The sequence below is a fragment of the Apteryx mantelli genome, chromosome 2 (assembly GCF_036417845.1).
Source record: "Apteryx mantelli isolate bAptMan1 chromosome 2, bAptMan1.hap1, whole genome shotgun sequence".
In the NCBI taxonomy this organism is placed as follows: Eukaryota; Metazoa; Chordata; class Aves; order Apterygiformes; family Apterygidae; genus Apteryx; species Apteryx mantelli.
In genome coordinates this window covers 70812825-70829271 of record NC_089979.1, presented here as the reverse complement: position 1 = coordinate 70829271, position 16447 = coordinate 70812825, and the positions used below count along the sequence as shown (strand labels likewise).

Genomic DNA, 16447 nt, shown 5'->3' with positions numbered 1-16447 from the left:
CCAGCAGCAAGCAAAAATTCAACACCATAATCCAAAGCTACAGCTGATGCACATCAACACAGTTCCACTGCACGCGGTACAGCCATGTTTGCTTATGCTAATGGAAAATTAGGTTCTTTATGTAATTCTATAGCTTTAAAAATAGTTGGAAAGGAGATAAGCTGTATTTTAGGTAGAGAAGAAAATATAGAACTGAAAAACAGCTTAATGAACCTGCTGTTCTGTGCTGGTTTATGGAAAGAAAGAAAGAAAGGGTTGCACTAAAAGTTGTAAAGTCTTGATTAGGCTAATTGCAAAGCAGTTGGCTATACGCACATAAACAGTGGTTCATGGTTTGAATCTAGGCCAGCTCATGATTTCCTTTCTCTCATATTTTTTATTTTAAATCAGTTTTACAATTTCTGCTTTACATCTTCCAGACTCACAACTCAAAACATGTGTCAGTCTGGTTGAAATAATCTGGGCTCAAAAGAATTAAAAAGCAACACCCATTTATATTATTTGTGGGTTTCCCCCCCCCCCTCCACATTACAATACCATGGGGGAATTTTTTGAGAAGGGGCATCTACAGGTGGGGCATTTCATCATCACATAAAGCAATTTCTATTTAAAGCCCTGAGCCTGCAAAGTTAGGCATTTTTAACTTAACACACTGTGAATCAATAACATCAGGACTATTCAGAGTCCTTACAGTTAAAGCACAAAAGCAGATCTTCATAGAAAAGTGTCTTGGGCAAAAAATGGAGATAAACCACAAAAGCAAATAAGCAGGCATTTTGAAGATGCAAGCAACATCAAGAATTAAAGCAGTTCTGGGTCAGGGTAATATTTGTCACATCTCCTTATCTACACACATCTGAATCTTATTTCTGAGAAAGCTTGCAGGGGAACACCGAGTAAAGGCAGTCTGTACAAAAGCTGCGGTGTCACTATGTGTGTTGATATCTCACATTTTTTTCTGCTACACAGTGAAACTGCTATCTCAGTCAGCCCAAGAAAGAGAATACAGTCATTTCTGTTGATTTTCTTTTGCCTTGCAGTAGCCATTAGGCTCATAGCACTAGAAACCAACTCATAGATTCAGCTACAAACCTGGTACAGTAGAAGAAATGTCTCTACTGGCTTCTTCCCCTCTCCTTCAGTGTGCGTGAGCCTTGATCAAAAGGCTGTTCAACATCTCGGTGTTGGCAGAAAATACTCTGACAAAACATTTTTAGTGGCCTGATTTTCATTCCTTATTTATGCCAAAATAAAGTCTTACGATTTGATGATCTTAAGACCTATGACAACTCACAAAAACAAGCTCTATAATTAAGTGGGAGTATCTCTAGCACATACGAAAACATAACTCCAACCTTAACTCACTAACAGCTAGGAACCACACTGGATATAATCATACATAGCAAATTAATGAATAGCAAACCCACAGTTTAAGTAAGTCAACGCTACTGCTTCATAAAATATTTTTTGCTCATTTATTACTGCAGACTATACTGAGTGATGTGATAGGTAGTATTGTCAGGAAGTGCATTATCAGCTAGTCACTGGAAATCTTGATGTTGCTTGTAAAAGAGAAGAGAGGAAACACTGTGTCCTTTCTGTAAAGGGGACTGAGTTTTAGACAGCTAGCCAGGTTCTTTCTAATGCCTGGATTATCTTGATCTTCAGAGACTCTCTTTTTAATATAACTTCCTCACTGTTCAATTTAGCCCAGACCAGTTCCCAAGAAAAGGCATTTAGATAGATACATCTGCCTTCTAAGTACATGAAGCAAAGTGGAAATAAGGGATGAGAGTGGCTCCCTGTCTCATACAGCATCGCTTAGTGATCCTGTCACTGCCTTTCAAAGGCCTGGGAGTTCAAGAGAGCAGGGACCAGGTTTTTTTTCCAGTTCCCTCTCTTACAGCTTCCCCATATTCTCTCTGGCAGTTTCATTCTCTTGACAACCCTAAGAGAGCCCAGGTAGCTGCTATGAGAGGCTTGGGAACAGTATTTCAACAGCTGGAGTTTTGTATTAAACAAACTTACAGTAATACTTCACAACAGAGGAAAACTGTGTTATTTTTCTTTACTTACATTTTGATTGATCTTTCCTGTCTCCAAGCTTTTTAATGGCCCAGACTTATACACTACCACTTGGCCTCTTCTGGAGCAGGACTGTTTCCAGGGCAAGATGCAGCTGACTTTAATAGAAACAGGATTGGTACCTGAGATTAGCAGCAATTTATGGCTGTAAACTCATGCCCACTACTGAGAGTTACTCATGGGGTCCAGAAGAGAGCATCATGAGAAGAAATGTATTTCAGTATAACTCTTCCTCCAGATTTAAAAAATATTTAAAATCTACATCCACATGCCTTCTGTTTTCCACCTCTGTAAAGTGCTGATTTTTCATTTTAAAAGCAGTTAGCAGGGGTCAGTAGGTTCTTGGGATTAGGACAGCATACTGGGAAGCAGCAATCTGCCTTTCTCAGCTTTGTTGCCTGCCTGTGATTAGGGGTAAGTTGTTCAACATGCTTGTGCTTCAGTTTTCTCACCTCTGAAACTCAGTGAAGCTCCTTTCCCATCATTCTGCATATCAAGCATTGTTATTAATGGGAACAGACCAAATTCTGCCCTCCGCAATATTGGTGTAAATCCAGAGTAATTCTGTTGGCTCCAGTAGGTTTATTCCCCCTTTGTCCTAGCTAAACAGTGTAAAGTACAGTTCTGCCTGTCTTCAGTAAGCAGAGAACTGTCTTGTTACTGCCTTAGTTAGCAATGTTCTTTTATTATAGCCTAACTCCCATTTTAATCCTGGAAGAAACAGATATTTTTTTCCTTATATTTAAGGAAGAGGGATTTAATGAACCACAAGGCTGAATATTTTGCAAAGTACATGCACATTCAGCTCTTTTTCTTGGTCAAGAACATGCATTTGGAATGGAAAGGACCCAAGTAATTGCTTTTGGAAGAGCCTGGTCCTCAGCAAGAACAGAACAAACTTTCTGTTCAACTGTCTTTGTTTTTCAGTACTGAAAGTTTGAAGTAGGTTCATTACATGTTTCACCAGAGCCAAACCTCGTCCCTGTTAGTTGCTCTGCATGGATTAAGTGGTTACAATGTTTTGAGAATGCTGGGCTAGATAGTCTGTGGGAACACCATCTGTTTCCTTTAATGCATAAACAAGGAAAATTGCTGGTTTGAAATGCAGGATTATTTAAACCCAGATGACCACAGGCATTCTTAAAACAGAAGAGGTAAAAGGAAAAAAAAAACCCTTCTATGGTCTGAAGTTCAGTGACATTTCTTAGGAAATAAATTCCTAAATACCAGACAGGGCTGCTGTCCCTATTCCAGAAGTGAGAGAAGGGAACTTCTCTTTAGCAGTCATCTCCTTCCTTCTGAAGTCCATCTTCAAAATTAAGCTGCCATCAAACATTCAAAACTATAAAAAAGGAAAGGTTCAAAAATACACAGAAAGGGCTGAGCGTCCTATTCAGAAACAGGAAGTTCATTTAATCTATTTATGGGTGAATACCCCAAATCAAAAGTTACTTCTGAAAACCTTGGTTTCAGTGCCTTTCTTACTTCATCTACCCAGCTACCTCCCTCTTCCTCATACAATAGAACCAGTGCAACATGTCCTGGCTTCTCATGTGAGGTACTAGTGTCTTGGGGGCATGAGAATCGGAAGAAATAGTTTACGTTTTCACATCATCAGTTAGCATGGGTATTCTTTCAAATACTGTTACAAAAAGTTTGCTCAAAATGTTTTTTGGCGATGAGCAGCTTCTGTTCTGAATTGACTAGGAAAAAGCAGTCCAGCAGAAGGCATGTTTAACCTAGTGAACAGTGTTAGAAGGGAAGAGGACTGGGGATACAAAGGGAAACGTTCTTGTACAAAGTGCAGACCTTTTCAGCATTTATGGAGAATTTTATGATGAAATCACTCAGAGCATGTTGTTGCTTGATAATAAACTTCCATTCAGAAAAATACACCTGAGTCACTGTGAGACCATAGTTCGCTTTCATGTTGTCAATAAACCATGGTTGTTGCTGGGTATTGCTTTTTTTTTTTTTTTAACTTATTTTCTGTCTTTTGTGTAACTATTTCAGAGGCCTAAAAAGGAGCAGACATAAAAGCCTCCAGTGCATTTTTGTTTGGAAAATAAATGCCACCTTAAGTAGAGAGAACTGCTAAGCACATCCCTGCAAAATACTCAGACCTTGTGTCCTTGGTCCTCTGTGCAGGCAGGCTGTGCACACCACAAAATCAGGTACTTAGTGTTTTAACCTCTCACTGCCTTTGACAACAGACAAAAGCATCCAGGACAGAGACTTGTTCTACCCAAACAGAGTAGTGACCACTTCAGATTAGTCAAGTTTGGAAAAAAGTGAACATGCCAAAACACATGATAAAAAAGGTCCTGCAGTACTAAGTGAAATTGGCTTCTTTCATCTGACCAGTCTAGTACAAGTGTGGTAATTTAGGATTATACAGCAGCACAGTAAATAAAAGCAGCAGCCTTGTAATTATTTAAGCCTTTCATATAGCATTTGGCATGTCAGCCTTTTTGGAAAAAATGGGAAAGGTTTCTAAGGATGAGCTACAAGAATTACTGCAGCTGCATGATACTACTGTATGGCAGAGTGAAAGGGGGATCTTCCTATAAAAATTGAACACAAGTGCGGCTTCTGTTCCACATCCATTCCAGACTCCATGGCGTAAGGATATCATTTGTTTTGCCATTTGGGCTTATTTCAAAAGCAAAACATTATATTTATCTATAAGAACAACAACAACAACAGTTTTTACATGTGCAAACCTTATTACCTGCATTGCTTCACATCCTCTTTTATATTAGAGGCCTGTGACTTTTCTTTGAGTTTGCTTACAAAAATTCATCCTCTGAGCAAGGAGAGAGTAGTAGTGTTATTGGATCCTGAATGAGTTCAGGCATGAGATAGGCAGGACAATTAGTGTTGAGCCTGTGTAGAAGCACATCTCTGAGTGCTGTGCAAACCTTGAAGAGTTGAGGGGCTGTAAAGCTTCTACCGAGGTGCTGGACATTGCCCCTGCAGACAGATCATCTGCAGGACTGTAAGAGGCATCACACATACTTGGTCTGGATGTGGGCTGGTCAAATTTTGCTACTAATCTGGATTTAGAACAGAGTTCAGCTCCTGAAGCAGATGACAACTGAGCTATTTACTCTTGTTTATCAAAACTGCAATTTCAAACTGAGAGACCAATACACATCTTCTTGGAGCTTGACCCAGCCCGACTCCTGGCCTTGTCCTGCAAGGCAACAATCAGTACTTAAAGCAGAGCTGGATTTCAGCAGTGCAGTAGTTGTCCCTTGGGCCTCTGTCTGCCTTCCATGAGCAGTCTACTTTTTTCTCCGTGATGGTCAAGCAGTTTCGCTGCCCATTAGCATGCAGCTTGATGCCACAGTGTTCACAGTAGCAAAAGGATTCATGGAGATGGGCTACCCAGGAAACAGGCCTTTGTTTTCCCTTTGTGTTGTCTGTTCTCCTGGAGGATCATTTTTAAAAACCCAGTGACTTATTACTGAAGCAACACTGTGGTTGTAATTTCGGAACCCCTGAAGGGAACCTCAGACTAAACACTGCTTAAAAACAAATCCTTCTGTTCCCAAATTGGGTGGAAAGCATTTGACTGGAAACACCCTGCAGGAAAAAAAGGATCCAAAACCAAACTGCAGGCTACGCTAGGCTGATCTTTAGCCCTCACTGGCAGAAAAAGCATATGGAAGAGTGCTGATATTAAGTTAGAAGTTCCTCAAGCAAACAACATAATCCCAGTATTACATGAGAGTGGTCTGGGAGGGATAATGTCTGGGGTGATCCATTGTGGGAAACTTCCAGGAACTTAAGAGAGAACTTTCTTAGAGGTTCCTCTATAAATGTTTTTTACAATGTAGTAGGTGACTGTGGGAAAGGAACCATCTGTATAAATTCGATACATTTTTATGGTTTTTTTTTAAGAATTCATATGTATGTAAACACTGTTAATCCCACACTAAATTCAGCAGGAATTCTCTCAAGGGCAGTGAACTGAATTCTCTCAAAATCATATAGCTTCCAGTTCCTCTCTTCCCTGTCTTCTGATGGTCACTCAAGGAAAAACAGCTGCAAAAAATGCCATCTTCCTCGACCTGCCAGATGTGAACGTTCCTCACTCTCCTAAGGCATGCGCAGTCAGTGCAAAGGCGGGTGCTACAAGGCATGTTGCCTTGGGTTGCTTGCACTGAATCAGACCTGTGTTCTGAACTGATACGACAGTCACCTTAGGGGGGAAATACAGTGATTGTTTCATGGTATAGGACCAAAGATTACACAGCAATATTTGGGGCAGCAAGTAAAAAGAAGAAAAGCCTACATCATTGACATAGCAAAGAGGAGGTAGCAGGTTAGCATCAAGGAGTTTCTCTGCAGACCTCACTTAAACAAAGTATCTAGGAAATTTGGCCAGGATACTAGGATTTCTTATAGCAAAAACTGTTACAGGATCTTTGCTGAGCATGTGTTCATAAATTGTTTTATGTCTTGCGTGCATTTCCAAGGATAGTTAAGTAATCTTGTTACAGAATTCTCCCCAGCTGAACATGAAACCACATCTTATATGGGCCTATGTCATTTGTCATTTTATGCCTTTGGTTTGCAGTATTTGTATTTCCTTATTAGAGCTAAATAGCACTGGCAGAGATTAGGATATCAGCATTTCCTCTATAAACCCATCTCTTTCTGGGGGTTAGGTAACAGTGTTTCTTTTGTACCACACTATATTGAAATTCTGCCGTACAGATGCTATCCAAGATGTAAGGCATTTATTTTTGACCACATTTTATTTGAAGTCATTATGGTAGTTAATGGTTTAGAAAACATAATTCTAAGCTTTTTTCAGAGACTGTTCTTACATTGTGTACTTCAAGAATGGCTTAACATTTCCCATCTCTTAGCCACTAATATAGACAAACCAGATGGAGACAGCATAGTTGAACGTTCTGCTTTGGTAGGTTTGAGCATAGCCCTTCCAGGTAAAGCATCTTCAAAGCCACAGTTCCCACTCAGCCATTCAGGATATTGTCCTGGAGGGCAGTCACACAAGAAATCCTGCTGGAGTAGGTGGGAAATACCTCCACAAGCAAAGGGGGAAGATTCTTAGAGCCTAAACAGTAAGGTACAGAGTATTTTAAGACTTAAGTGGGGACACTCAACATCTCACTAGGATTAGCAGAGGCATTCATAGCCCTGATCTCACTCAGTCAGTGGGTGGTGTGACCATCACATCACATGGTCTGTGCTAATGGGTAGGCAATGGGAAGAAGTGACAAAGCTGTCTTAGGCCTCCTCCCTGCTGCAGGATCTATGCTTGATGAAGGGGAGATCTTGTAGGACCAGCAAGCAGCCTTGTCAGAACTGGTTAGGAAAGAAAAGATGGTGCTTTTGTAGCTACTAATAGTCATTTTGCAATTTTTAACTGTCAGAAGCATAGGTAGACTTGTGTTACTAAAATTGCCCCATAAAATCTGAAAGTTAATATCACTGGAATGTTTATACCAAGAACCTTACACAGTTACAGAGAAAACATGTCAAGAGCTTCAAAGACTTATGTTTTCATACCCTTCTTTTTTAACCTACAGGTAATAACTCCAGTCAGGTCAGGACAAGGTTATGTTTATGAGTTCCCTTCCAAATACCAGAAGGATACCTACGATATCCCCCCTGTTCGTCCTCTCCAAGGGGTAAGTACCAATAAAACTGCCAACAGCATTGACAGGGCACAAAAGGTGGTAACTTTCTACCTGAAGTTTATGAACAGAGCAAGTTCTGTCATTCCAGAGATAAAATATGTTTTAATTAGATGCAGTGGCTTTTTCACAGAGTGCAGAACTTCAAAGTTGTATTTGATGTTGAATAAGATCTGGCAGCACACCAAACACCAAAGTCCCATTTGTTTTCTGTGTTTTGATAAAACAGAATATCTGAGCAGAATAAATGTGTTGCCTGGGAACAATTTTTTTTCCTTTACTTTGTTGTTGTTGCCTAGCTGACAGTAATTCACTCAATAAGGGCAAAATTGTTTCCTAGATGAACAGCTACCATGAAGGCAATTCTTTTTACCATATATCTGCTGCACCATGTCACTGAAATTGAAATATATCTTTGTTCTGGAGAACACCCCTGGACATTTGATCCCAAAACCATGGACATCTAGAGTGAATGCTTGGAGAACCTATTATCTAATAGCTCTGCATGTCTCCATGGCTCTTTGACAGTGCAGCTCCTCTAGGAAACAACATTGAAGCCCAGTGGTACATAACACCATGTTGACTCCAAATGGCTGAAACTGTTAGGAAGTCTGAAGTAAGAGACACTAACATTGGCTGCGTTAGACCACACGCAGAACCCGCTGTGATGTAGGACATGCCACCAAGTGGGACACTTGCAGCGTCTAACATCTGTGCTCTCTGCCAGTAAGACAGCCCACACTGCACCCGAAAAAGCAGATATGTGATGCTGACAGGAGCAGCCTTGGTCTCAGAGTTTAGCAGTGTGTACTAATACAAGCTTATTCCTCCATCCCTCTAATCTCTGTCAGTGAGCGTATCATCAAATTTGGTCACATGAACATACTGCTCCCCTGTTCACCCCAAGAGGCACCTGTAATAGACTAGCACTGATTTAACCCTTGAGATGGAAGTCAGCCCTGGCTTCATCTCTCCACCTAGCAAAAGTGTAGTTCTTCCTGAGTGCTCAAAATACCAGGCAAATCCAAGCAAGTCTCCCATATGAAACAAAGCTGCACACCCCCAATGATCTTCCTGCTGTTTGAGAGGAAACACAGAAACCAAAAAACTCATCTGAGATCAGAGCTCTTATGACGTAACTTGTTTCTGTAACACATTTATTCTTTCTTTAGATATATGACATTCCCCCAGCATTGGCTAAGGGGCCTGCATATCCAGTTCCCATGGGAGAAGCAAAAGCGTTAGGAGTCTATGATATACCATCTGCCAAAGGGGTAAGTGTCATGCTGTTTCCACAGGATGCTGTATTTTCATGTCTGACCAAAGATTTGTTTAAACAAAGAGTTCATGTATGATCGTGAAGGAGAAGGAGGTTCAATACTTTAAATATTTCCTTAGGCTTTTAAGCTGTTTAGTAAAACAGATGAAGCGAAGCTTTGTGTCAGAATTCCTAACCTTATGGAGCGTGACTTAGTAATTAGAACTAGGTTATTTTTGTGGCAGCATACTGCCTTTTTGAGATTTTGCTGCTTAGGAGAATTTGCATCAAGATGAACGTTAATAAGTAAGATTAAAACTGACCCTCTGTCAAACTCAGGATAAATATCTGACTCGATGAAACTCAATGGCAGATCTTCCATCCCAGTATTTTATTGACCATATGGAAGATGTAAATTATTTTACTGTTCTAGTCAGAGGCTCATGGTTTGCTTTCTGTGTTTCAGAACTATGCTACACCTCCATCTGCATGCCGAGATGATACAGGCCTGAGGGAAAATTTGCAGGATTTTTCGTCTCCATTGGGCCACAATGCAAGACCAGAAGGAATATATGATATTCCTCCTCCCATCACCAAAGCAACTGGGAAAGAACTTAGTAAGAAATTTTCTTCTGAGGGCCTTTTATCAACTGATGGAGTGTCACACAAACAGAGTGTGTATGACATCCCTGTGAACCATCAAAACCAATTTCTCGGACAGCAAATTGCACCTCAGAAAGATGTATATGATACCCCACGGGGAATTGCCTTTCCAGGACAACAGACAGGATTAAGTGAAAGTCTAATCTCAGAAGGAAGAGAAGGTGTATATGATGTGCCACCACCAATTCTACAAGAGACTAAAGGATTACAGGATGTGACTGATGGGATAAATAGGTTGTCTTTCTCCAGCACAGGAAGTACCAAGAGTAACATGTCCACATCTTCAACAACATCAAAGGACTCTTCTTTCTCAGCATCAACTGTACAAGACAAAAGACTAATCCTTGATCCAGATACTGCTATAGAGAGGCTTTATGGCCTTCAGCAGATGATGGAGGCAGCTGTCAATAACCTCATGGCCTTCGTTACTGCAGACTGGCGGTCTTATGGATATATGGAGAAACACATCAACGAAGTTCGTACTGCTGTGGATAAGGTAGGGCAGTCGCTGTTGGAGTACCTTCAGTTTGCGAAAGGATCAGCAGCCAATGCTTCCTGTCTGTCTGAGGTCAGCCTCTATAACAAAATGAGGAGGGAAGTGCAGAGGCTGGAGGACTCTCACCAGATCCTCACCCAAACTAGCCATGACTTGAACAGCTACAGCTGGTCTTTGAATGTCCTAGCTGTCAACAGACTGCAGAACAAGTGTGATGACCTGGATCGATTTGTTATGGTGGCAAGGACAGTCCCAGATGATGCCAAGCAACTGACCACCACCATCAGCATCAATGCAGAAGTCCTCTTCAAACAGGCGGTTAGCAGCTCACGTTTCAGGAATGTACCAGAGAACATCCTGAACGCTCCCGAATACATCTATAACAACCCTCATATGCAGCAACATGGAGAGAAAACTCAGAACCACTGTAACTCCCTTTCCCCGCTCCTGAGTAAAGGTCAGCACCCTCACAGTACCACTAGTGAGAGCTCAGAAAAGAGCTGGATGGATGACTATGATTATGTTCACCTGCAGGTAGGTAAATCAGACACCTTGTTCTGCTCAAGGCAAAGTAAGAGTTGTTGGTGCTTCATTTTGCGAGTGCTGTTTGCAGAAAAGTAGCAATCAGATTGTCGCACTAATACACATTCAAGAGTAATTTCACCAGAGTGATTACTTGCTGTCAAATAGGACTGTTGCATACATAATAGCAATAACCTTTTGCCTCTACCACACTATCCTTTTCTTCTCCCTACTCTCAAGGTTGCACTACCAGTGAAAGAGCCAATACAAAAAAGCCTGCTAGTCAATTTACAAGTTGTTAAAGTCAGAGGCAGTTTTGATTTAACACAGTGTCTTTTTATGTTATGCAAAACAGGGGAAAGAAGAGTTTGAAAGACAACAGAAGGAGCTGCTGGAAAAAGAAAATATCATCAAGCAGAGCAAAACGGAGCTAGAGCACCATCAGGTGCGTTTGGTCAGGCAAAATGATCATATCGAATTGCAGTGTGCTTTGTACATGAGGAGTACTGGTCAAATGCAGCAGGAAGGGCCCTTCTCTTAACAGTGTGTAGCTACTAGTAATATGGCTATGAGGTGTGCAGGAGTGCCAGAACACACAGTCGGAAAGTGAAGATGGCAGGTATTGGGTCTTGGCTAAACAGTGGCCCCGGGCTAGTTTCTTTCCAAGCAAAATTTGTGCCAGCCAAGCTCCACCGTTGATGGATTTAGTACTGCAAAGGACAAGGACATGCACTGTCACGCTCCAAATTGGAAGTGGCAAGCGTCAAGGTTACAGCACCTTCCTAGCCCTATGCATCTGTGTCAGTCATTGCTTATGCCAAAGAAAGCTTGAGTATGTATCGCAAATTAGCTGGCCTGAAAATCAGCATCTTTGCCATGTTCATTTACTTGCTGCCACTTAGTAACTGAGTGGAAGCAGAGCCACAGCTCTCACTGTTTGGAATGACATCTCTTGTGGCAGGAAAAAGCCTTTCCCTTGAAAACAATTTCCAACCATCTCAGTTTAAGAGACTAATTATTTTTTATTATAATGCACCACTGTGGTGGGCCCAGTGCATACGTGTAATAAAAAGCAGTCTCCGTCTCCAAAACTTTACCACAGATGGGAAAAACAGACTTTTATAACATCTCACAGTCAGTCAATCACAAAGCCAACTTGAGAATTTGGCTTTTCTGACCTGCAATCTAGTGCCTTAATCATGGGACCGCACTGAATACGTGTGCTGCCTGCACATCCGCTCAGTGAATGTCAGTACCATTAACTTAAATCCTATGCCCTTCGCATCATTTTGAATGCTAAAAAGGCAGGTAGTGTAAGATTGAGGTTTGTCACTGTGACAGTAATTCATCAATATGTTGTTGCCATTTTGTATGGCAGAAGATTACACATGGGACAAACTAAAGAGCTGAGAACGTTCCATTTGTGTAGTGCAGTGGGGATAGTGGTGATAAGAGACCCCTAATGTTTTGCATTTCCTGCCTTCCGAACATATGACTTTAGCTTTATCATCGCTTAAATGCAACTGTTCTGTCTTTAATTTCCAATGTGTTTTTGTTTGCTTTAAAAGGAATAAGGAGTTGAAAGTTAAAGGTTTGCCATCTCAAGATCCCACAGAGGTGGCAGCTTTTTAAAGATTGCAAATGTGGCATTGTCACTTGGACACATCTGTCTTGTTTATAATTTCAGAGTATTTCAAATGAACAACAGCCTGCAAATTCCAGAGGTTTTTAAACACAGATAAAGTATTTTAGAGGGGGGGCTGTCCTCTGAGCTCTGTGTATTTAGATTTATGGTAACCGAAGTACTTGATTACCCCTCATTCCCCAACATAAAAGCTCATAAAACATATAGAGTGGCATAAGGTGAATCTAGGATAGCCAGTGTTGTTTTGGGGCATACAGTGTAATTGTAATATGTAATAATTATATAGACATATAAATATACGTGTATGTAATGTGTCCCTGCAAAGTCATTTACATGTTGGCACATGCTAGATGTTTGTCCAAAAGCTAGGTGTGTCTAGTCTGTTCTGCTTGCCTAGACTCCCTTTAGAGTCAAAGCATGATAGATACATAACTAGTATAGGGAGGGGTAAATAGTGGTTTTAAATGTAAGTTATTGGAGGTGACTTGCTCTCTTACTAACTCAGAGGGGGCCTGAAAAATTTAACTTGTCTACCTTTCAGATGTGCTAAAGCTAACAGAGATCATGCTAGGCAATTGTTCAGAAAGAATTTGAAAAGAAGTATCATTGTACCTAGCTGAAAGGGCATTAAGAGACACAGTGAAATGTTTTTGGGATCTACCAAAGGCAGGTCAAACTGTAAATTGGAACAATATGTTATAAGGACGTTCTTTGAAGAGAGCCTTTTTATTTGTGTTTCAGATCAATCAGTTCCAACGTCTGGAGCAAGAGATCACAAAGCCTGTAGAGAACGACATCTCAAAATGGAAGCCACCTCAAGCTCTCCAAACCGTGAACAGCACTGCTGCCTCTCATGACAGACAGCTGCTTTTATTCTATTCTGACCAATGTGAGACTCATTTCAACTCCCTCCTAAATGCCACTGATGCCTTTTTCAGTTGTGTCAGTGCTTCTCAGCCTCCGCGAATCTTTGTTGCACACAGCAAATTTGTCATTTTGAGTGCTCACAAACTTGTGTTCATTGGGGATACACTCACAAGGCAAGTGACAACTCAGGACATACGCAACAAAGTGATGAACTCCAGCAACCAGTTGTGTGAACTGCTAAAGAGTATTGTTATGGCTACCAAGATGGCTGCCTTGCATTACCCTAACACTGTAGCCCTACAGGAGATGGTGGACCGAGTAGCAGAGCTGTCTTATCATGCACAGTTGTTTAAACTCTCATTAGTCCAAATGGCATCATTATGAAACAAAATGGAATCCAGTCCATGAACAGTGAAACAGAAAAGCCAACAAACTGGAGATATTTTTATGTAAATGGTTATCATTTATTTTTTGTAAATATTTTATATTAAATATTTTAAATACATTTTTATGGCTTAGAGAATCTAATGAAATCAGGGATCTGGGAATATATCTGGTTCCGTATTATGGTTCTAATATAGATATGTATACACTGCATATATGTATATGTTGCTACATTCCCTAAGACATCATTAAGCACCTTAAAAGTACACGTCGGGTAAGCAGTGCATATCTTTGTATATCCTGCCTCTTTCTCAGTATATTTGTTAACTGGATGCTGCACTCTTCTTGTTTCATTCCAGCTTAAATTTGGCACATGGACCTGGTTGTGAAACCTACTTGTAGCAATCCATGAAGCCAATGTAATGGTTCTCATAGAACCCCATTCCCTTCTTCAAAACTACATTTTCTAGGTTAATTCCATAAACTTTAGCTCTCCTTTCTTGATGTTATTTTGCATAAAGGATTCAACCATTTTGAGAAGCACATGTGCAGAACTGTAACAAACAATGCATCAAGGTATACGGCATTTGGGAGAAAAGCATTTTTAGGCGACGTAAGAGACAGACTCTTCTAAGAAGGAATGAAGGATTGTATATGTTCAACAGAAAAATTTGAATGCTACAAGACATTTCTAATAACTATGCAACATTTCATTTCAAAACCTGGGAGGATTCCCAGCAATGTTAATTCACACGTTTGCCTTGTATATGCAGTCAGACTTGAAAGCCTAATTGTTGACGGACTCAGAGTTATCCTGAGATCATCCCCAAATCCTCTGTGAGGTTGCAGATGAGCAGTGTCTCAAAAGGCCAGTCCCTTCCAGAAGGATTAATGTAGAAGTGTTGTAATTCATGTGGAAAGAAGAACAACCTAATTTAAAATAACAGATATTTAAACACCGGATAGAGTACATAATTTAATGAAGACAGAGCACTTATTTTTCTAGGACATATTCTTGGGAATTCCTTGCATCTATTGCAATTCTGACTTTCATTCAAATATTGGGCTTTTTTCCAAATTCTGTTCTATAGCTGCTGATCCTACTACACTTCTGCACTACACAGTTGCCAGGAATGACATCCTGTTTCAATGGGTAATTCCATCAGTAGTACATATTGTTCTAACCAGTAATTTTCAACTTGGATCCCTAAAAAATTGTTAGCAGAGATATGGAATCCTTTAGAAATTTAACATATGCAGGCTGCTCCATAACATATAAGAACTTACGTTTCTTCATTGCCTTTTGTGAACCCCCCCAAAAATAAGTCACAGAACTCCAGTTGTCTGTGGTCCACAGACTGGAAAGCACTCTTCAGACTGGGTGGTAGGAACAGTCCAGCTCAGATAATGAATTCCAGGCAATTCTGGTGATTTTAAAGCAGAAATACTACTATCCTTAGATAAGTCAAGGCAGTCCCACATTGATATATTTTGAGTGTTTGCGTGAGAGACCAGATTACTAGTAAATATAAAGTCATGAGATGGGTAGCAAGTAGAAAACATTTAGACATTCCTGCCTAAACTTTTCCTTTCCCAGTCTGTATCTAAAGATGTGCCTTATTGCAATGGGATTTGTTGTCTCAGATTACAAAAGCATTTTAGCAGCGTGTGCTGTTTTGTTGTCTTAATGTAATTATCTCAGAGTGAAGGCTGCTCTTAGCCACCATAATGTTGCTTCCGGAGTCTCCAGAACATTCCTGGGAAGGCCAGCTGGAGCTGGCACAGCCTCAGCAGTCCCAGAATCAGTTCCAGGCCTCATTTCTGGTATAACATTTTAAACTCTCCTTAGTTTGACAAAGGGAAAGGGTAGCAATCCTGTTGTAACCAATATCCAGTTGCCAAAAATAATCCACTTGAAACTGTTTTGTACGTGTGTTGTTTGTGATTCTTCTAGTTTTCCTTGTTTGTTTTTTCACTGTATATTCTTAGAAAGTGAAAATGTGTTTCGAAGCTTAGCTGTTCTGTTGATAGCTTGTGCTTTCAGGAGAACCTTTATCGCAAAGCTGTATTACCATTTGTTATCTTGTAGAGTAACTTTAAAATCATTAAATGAGAATAGTTTTTTTAATTAAAAAAGTCAACATTTGATCTTATTTCTCACAGTCCTCTAAGCATCATAAAAGGAAATGTTGCCATTTGCTAATACTACCAAAGCAATTGTAAAATGGGGAGTTTACATTCCATCTTTCCACCGATCGGTGCTTATAGCATGAAATGGGAACTTGAGTATACAAAAGAAGGGGCAGACTGTTTCTCTGCCTGTCCAAAAGGAAGGGGTGAAGCATCCATGCAGCTCAGCTGCAGCCTGCTCACACAAGGCATTGAGTCCAAAACGTATCCTCCAGGGTCTGCAGTCCCCCGGCCCTGCTCCTGTCCCATTCCTGAGGTTGGCTCTTCCTGCTGCTTGAGCTTCCTCCTGTCCCCCTCTGTACACAAGCTCAGCAGACACAGCTGAAGGGGGCAGGTCCTCTCCACTTTATCCCACAACAAGGAGGGGTGGCAGGGTGCAGATGAAACTATCTACGTATTCTGTCCTGCTCCAGCCTTTACTGGCTAAGCCATGATCCACACAGGAACTGGAAAAGCAACTTTGCTCAGTGTAGCCATCACTCCTTCCCAACCCAGTGGTAAGAAGAGCCACCCCCAGTTGTAATGTGTGCCAGCCTGGGCACTGCTGGATCCAGATTCCAGCTGAAACAATTATATGGCTTTAAGGATCACAAGAATTTTTTTCCAAAAGTTACCTTCCAGTTTCACTGTTGATGAGGCATCGTCCTCCCTGCTGTCAAGCACCC

The 16447-nt window shown here is 40.8% G+C and overlaps 1 protein-coding gene across 1 annotated transcript in view; it reads left to right on the top strand.

The window, feature by feature from the left end:
- Nucleotides 1-13686, top strand: part of NEDD9 (neural precursor cell expressed, developmentally down-regulated 9) — a 39362-nt gene extending 25676 nt beyond the window's left edge. Inside the window, exons 3-7 of the mRNA XM_067290845.1 lie at nucleotides 7650-7751; nucleotides 8930-9031; nucleotides 9482-10708; nucleotides 11052-11141; nucleotides 13083-13686. Coding sequence (XP_067146946.1) covers nucleotides 7650-7751; nucleotides 8930-9031; nucleotides 9482-10708; nucleotides 11052-11141; nucleotides 13083-13592 — 2031 coding nt within the window. The 3' untranslated portion in view covers nucleotides 13593-13686. The remainder of the gene's footprint in view (nucleotides 1-7649; nucleotides 7752-8929; nucleotides 9032-9481; nucleotides 10709-11051; nucleotides 11142-13082) is intronic.
- The last annotated feature ends 2761 nt before the right edge of the window (nucleotides 13687-16447 follow it).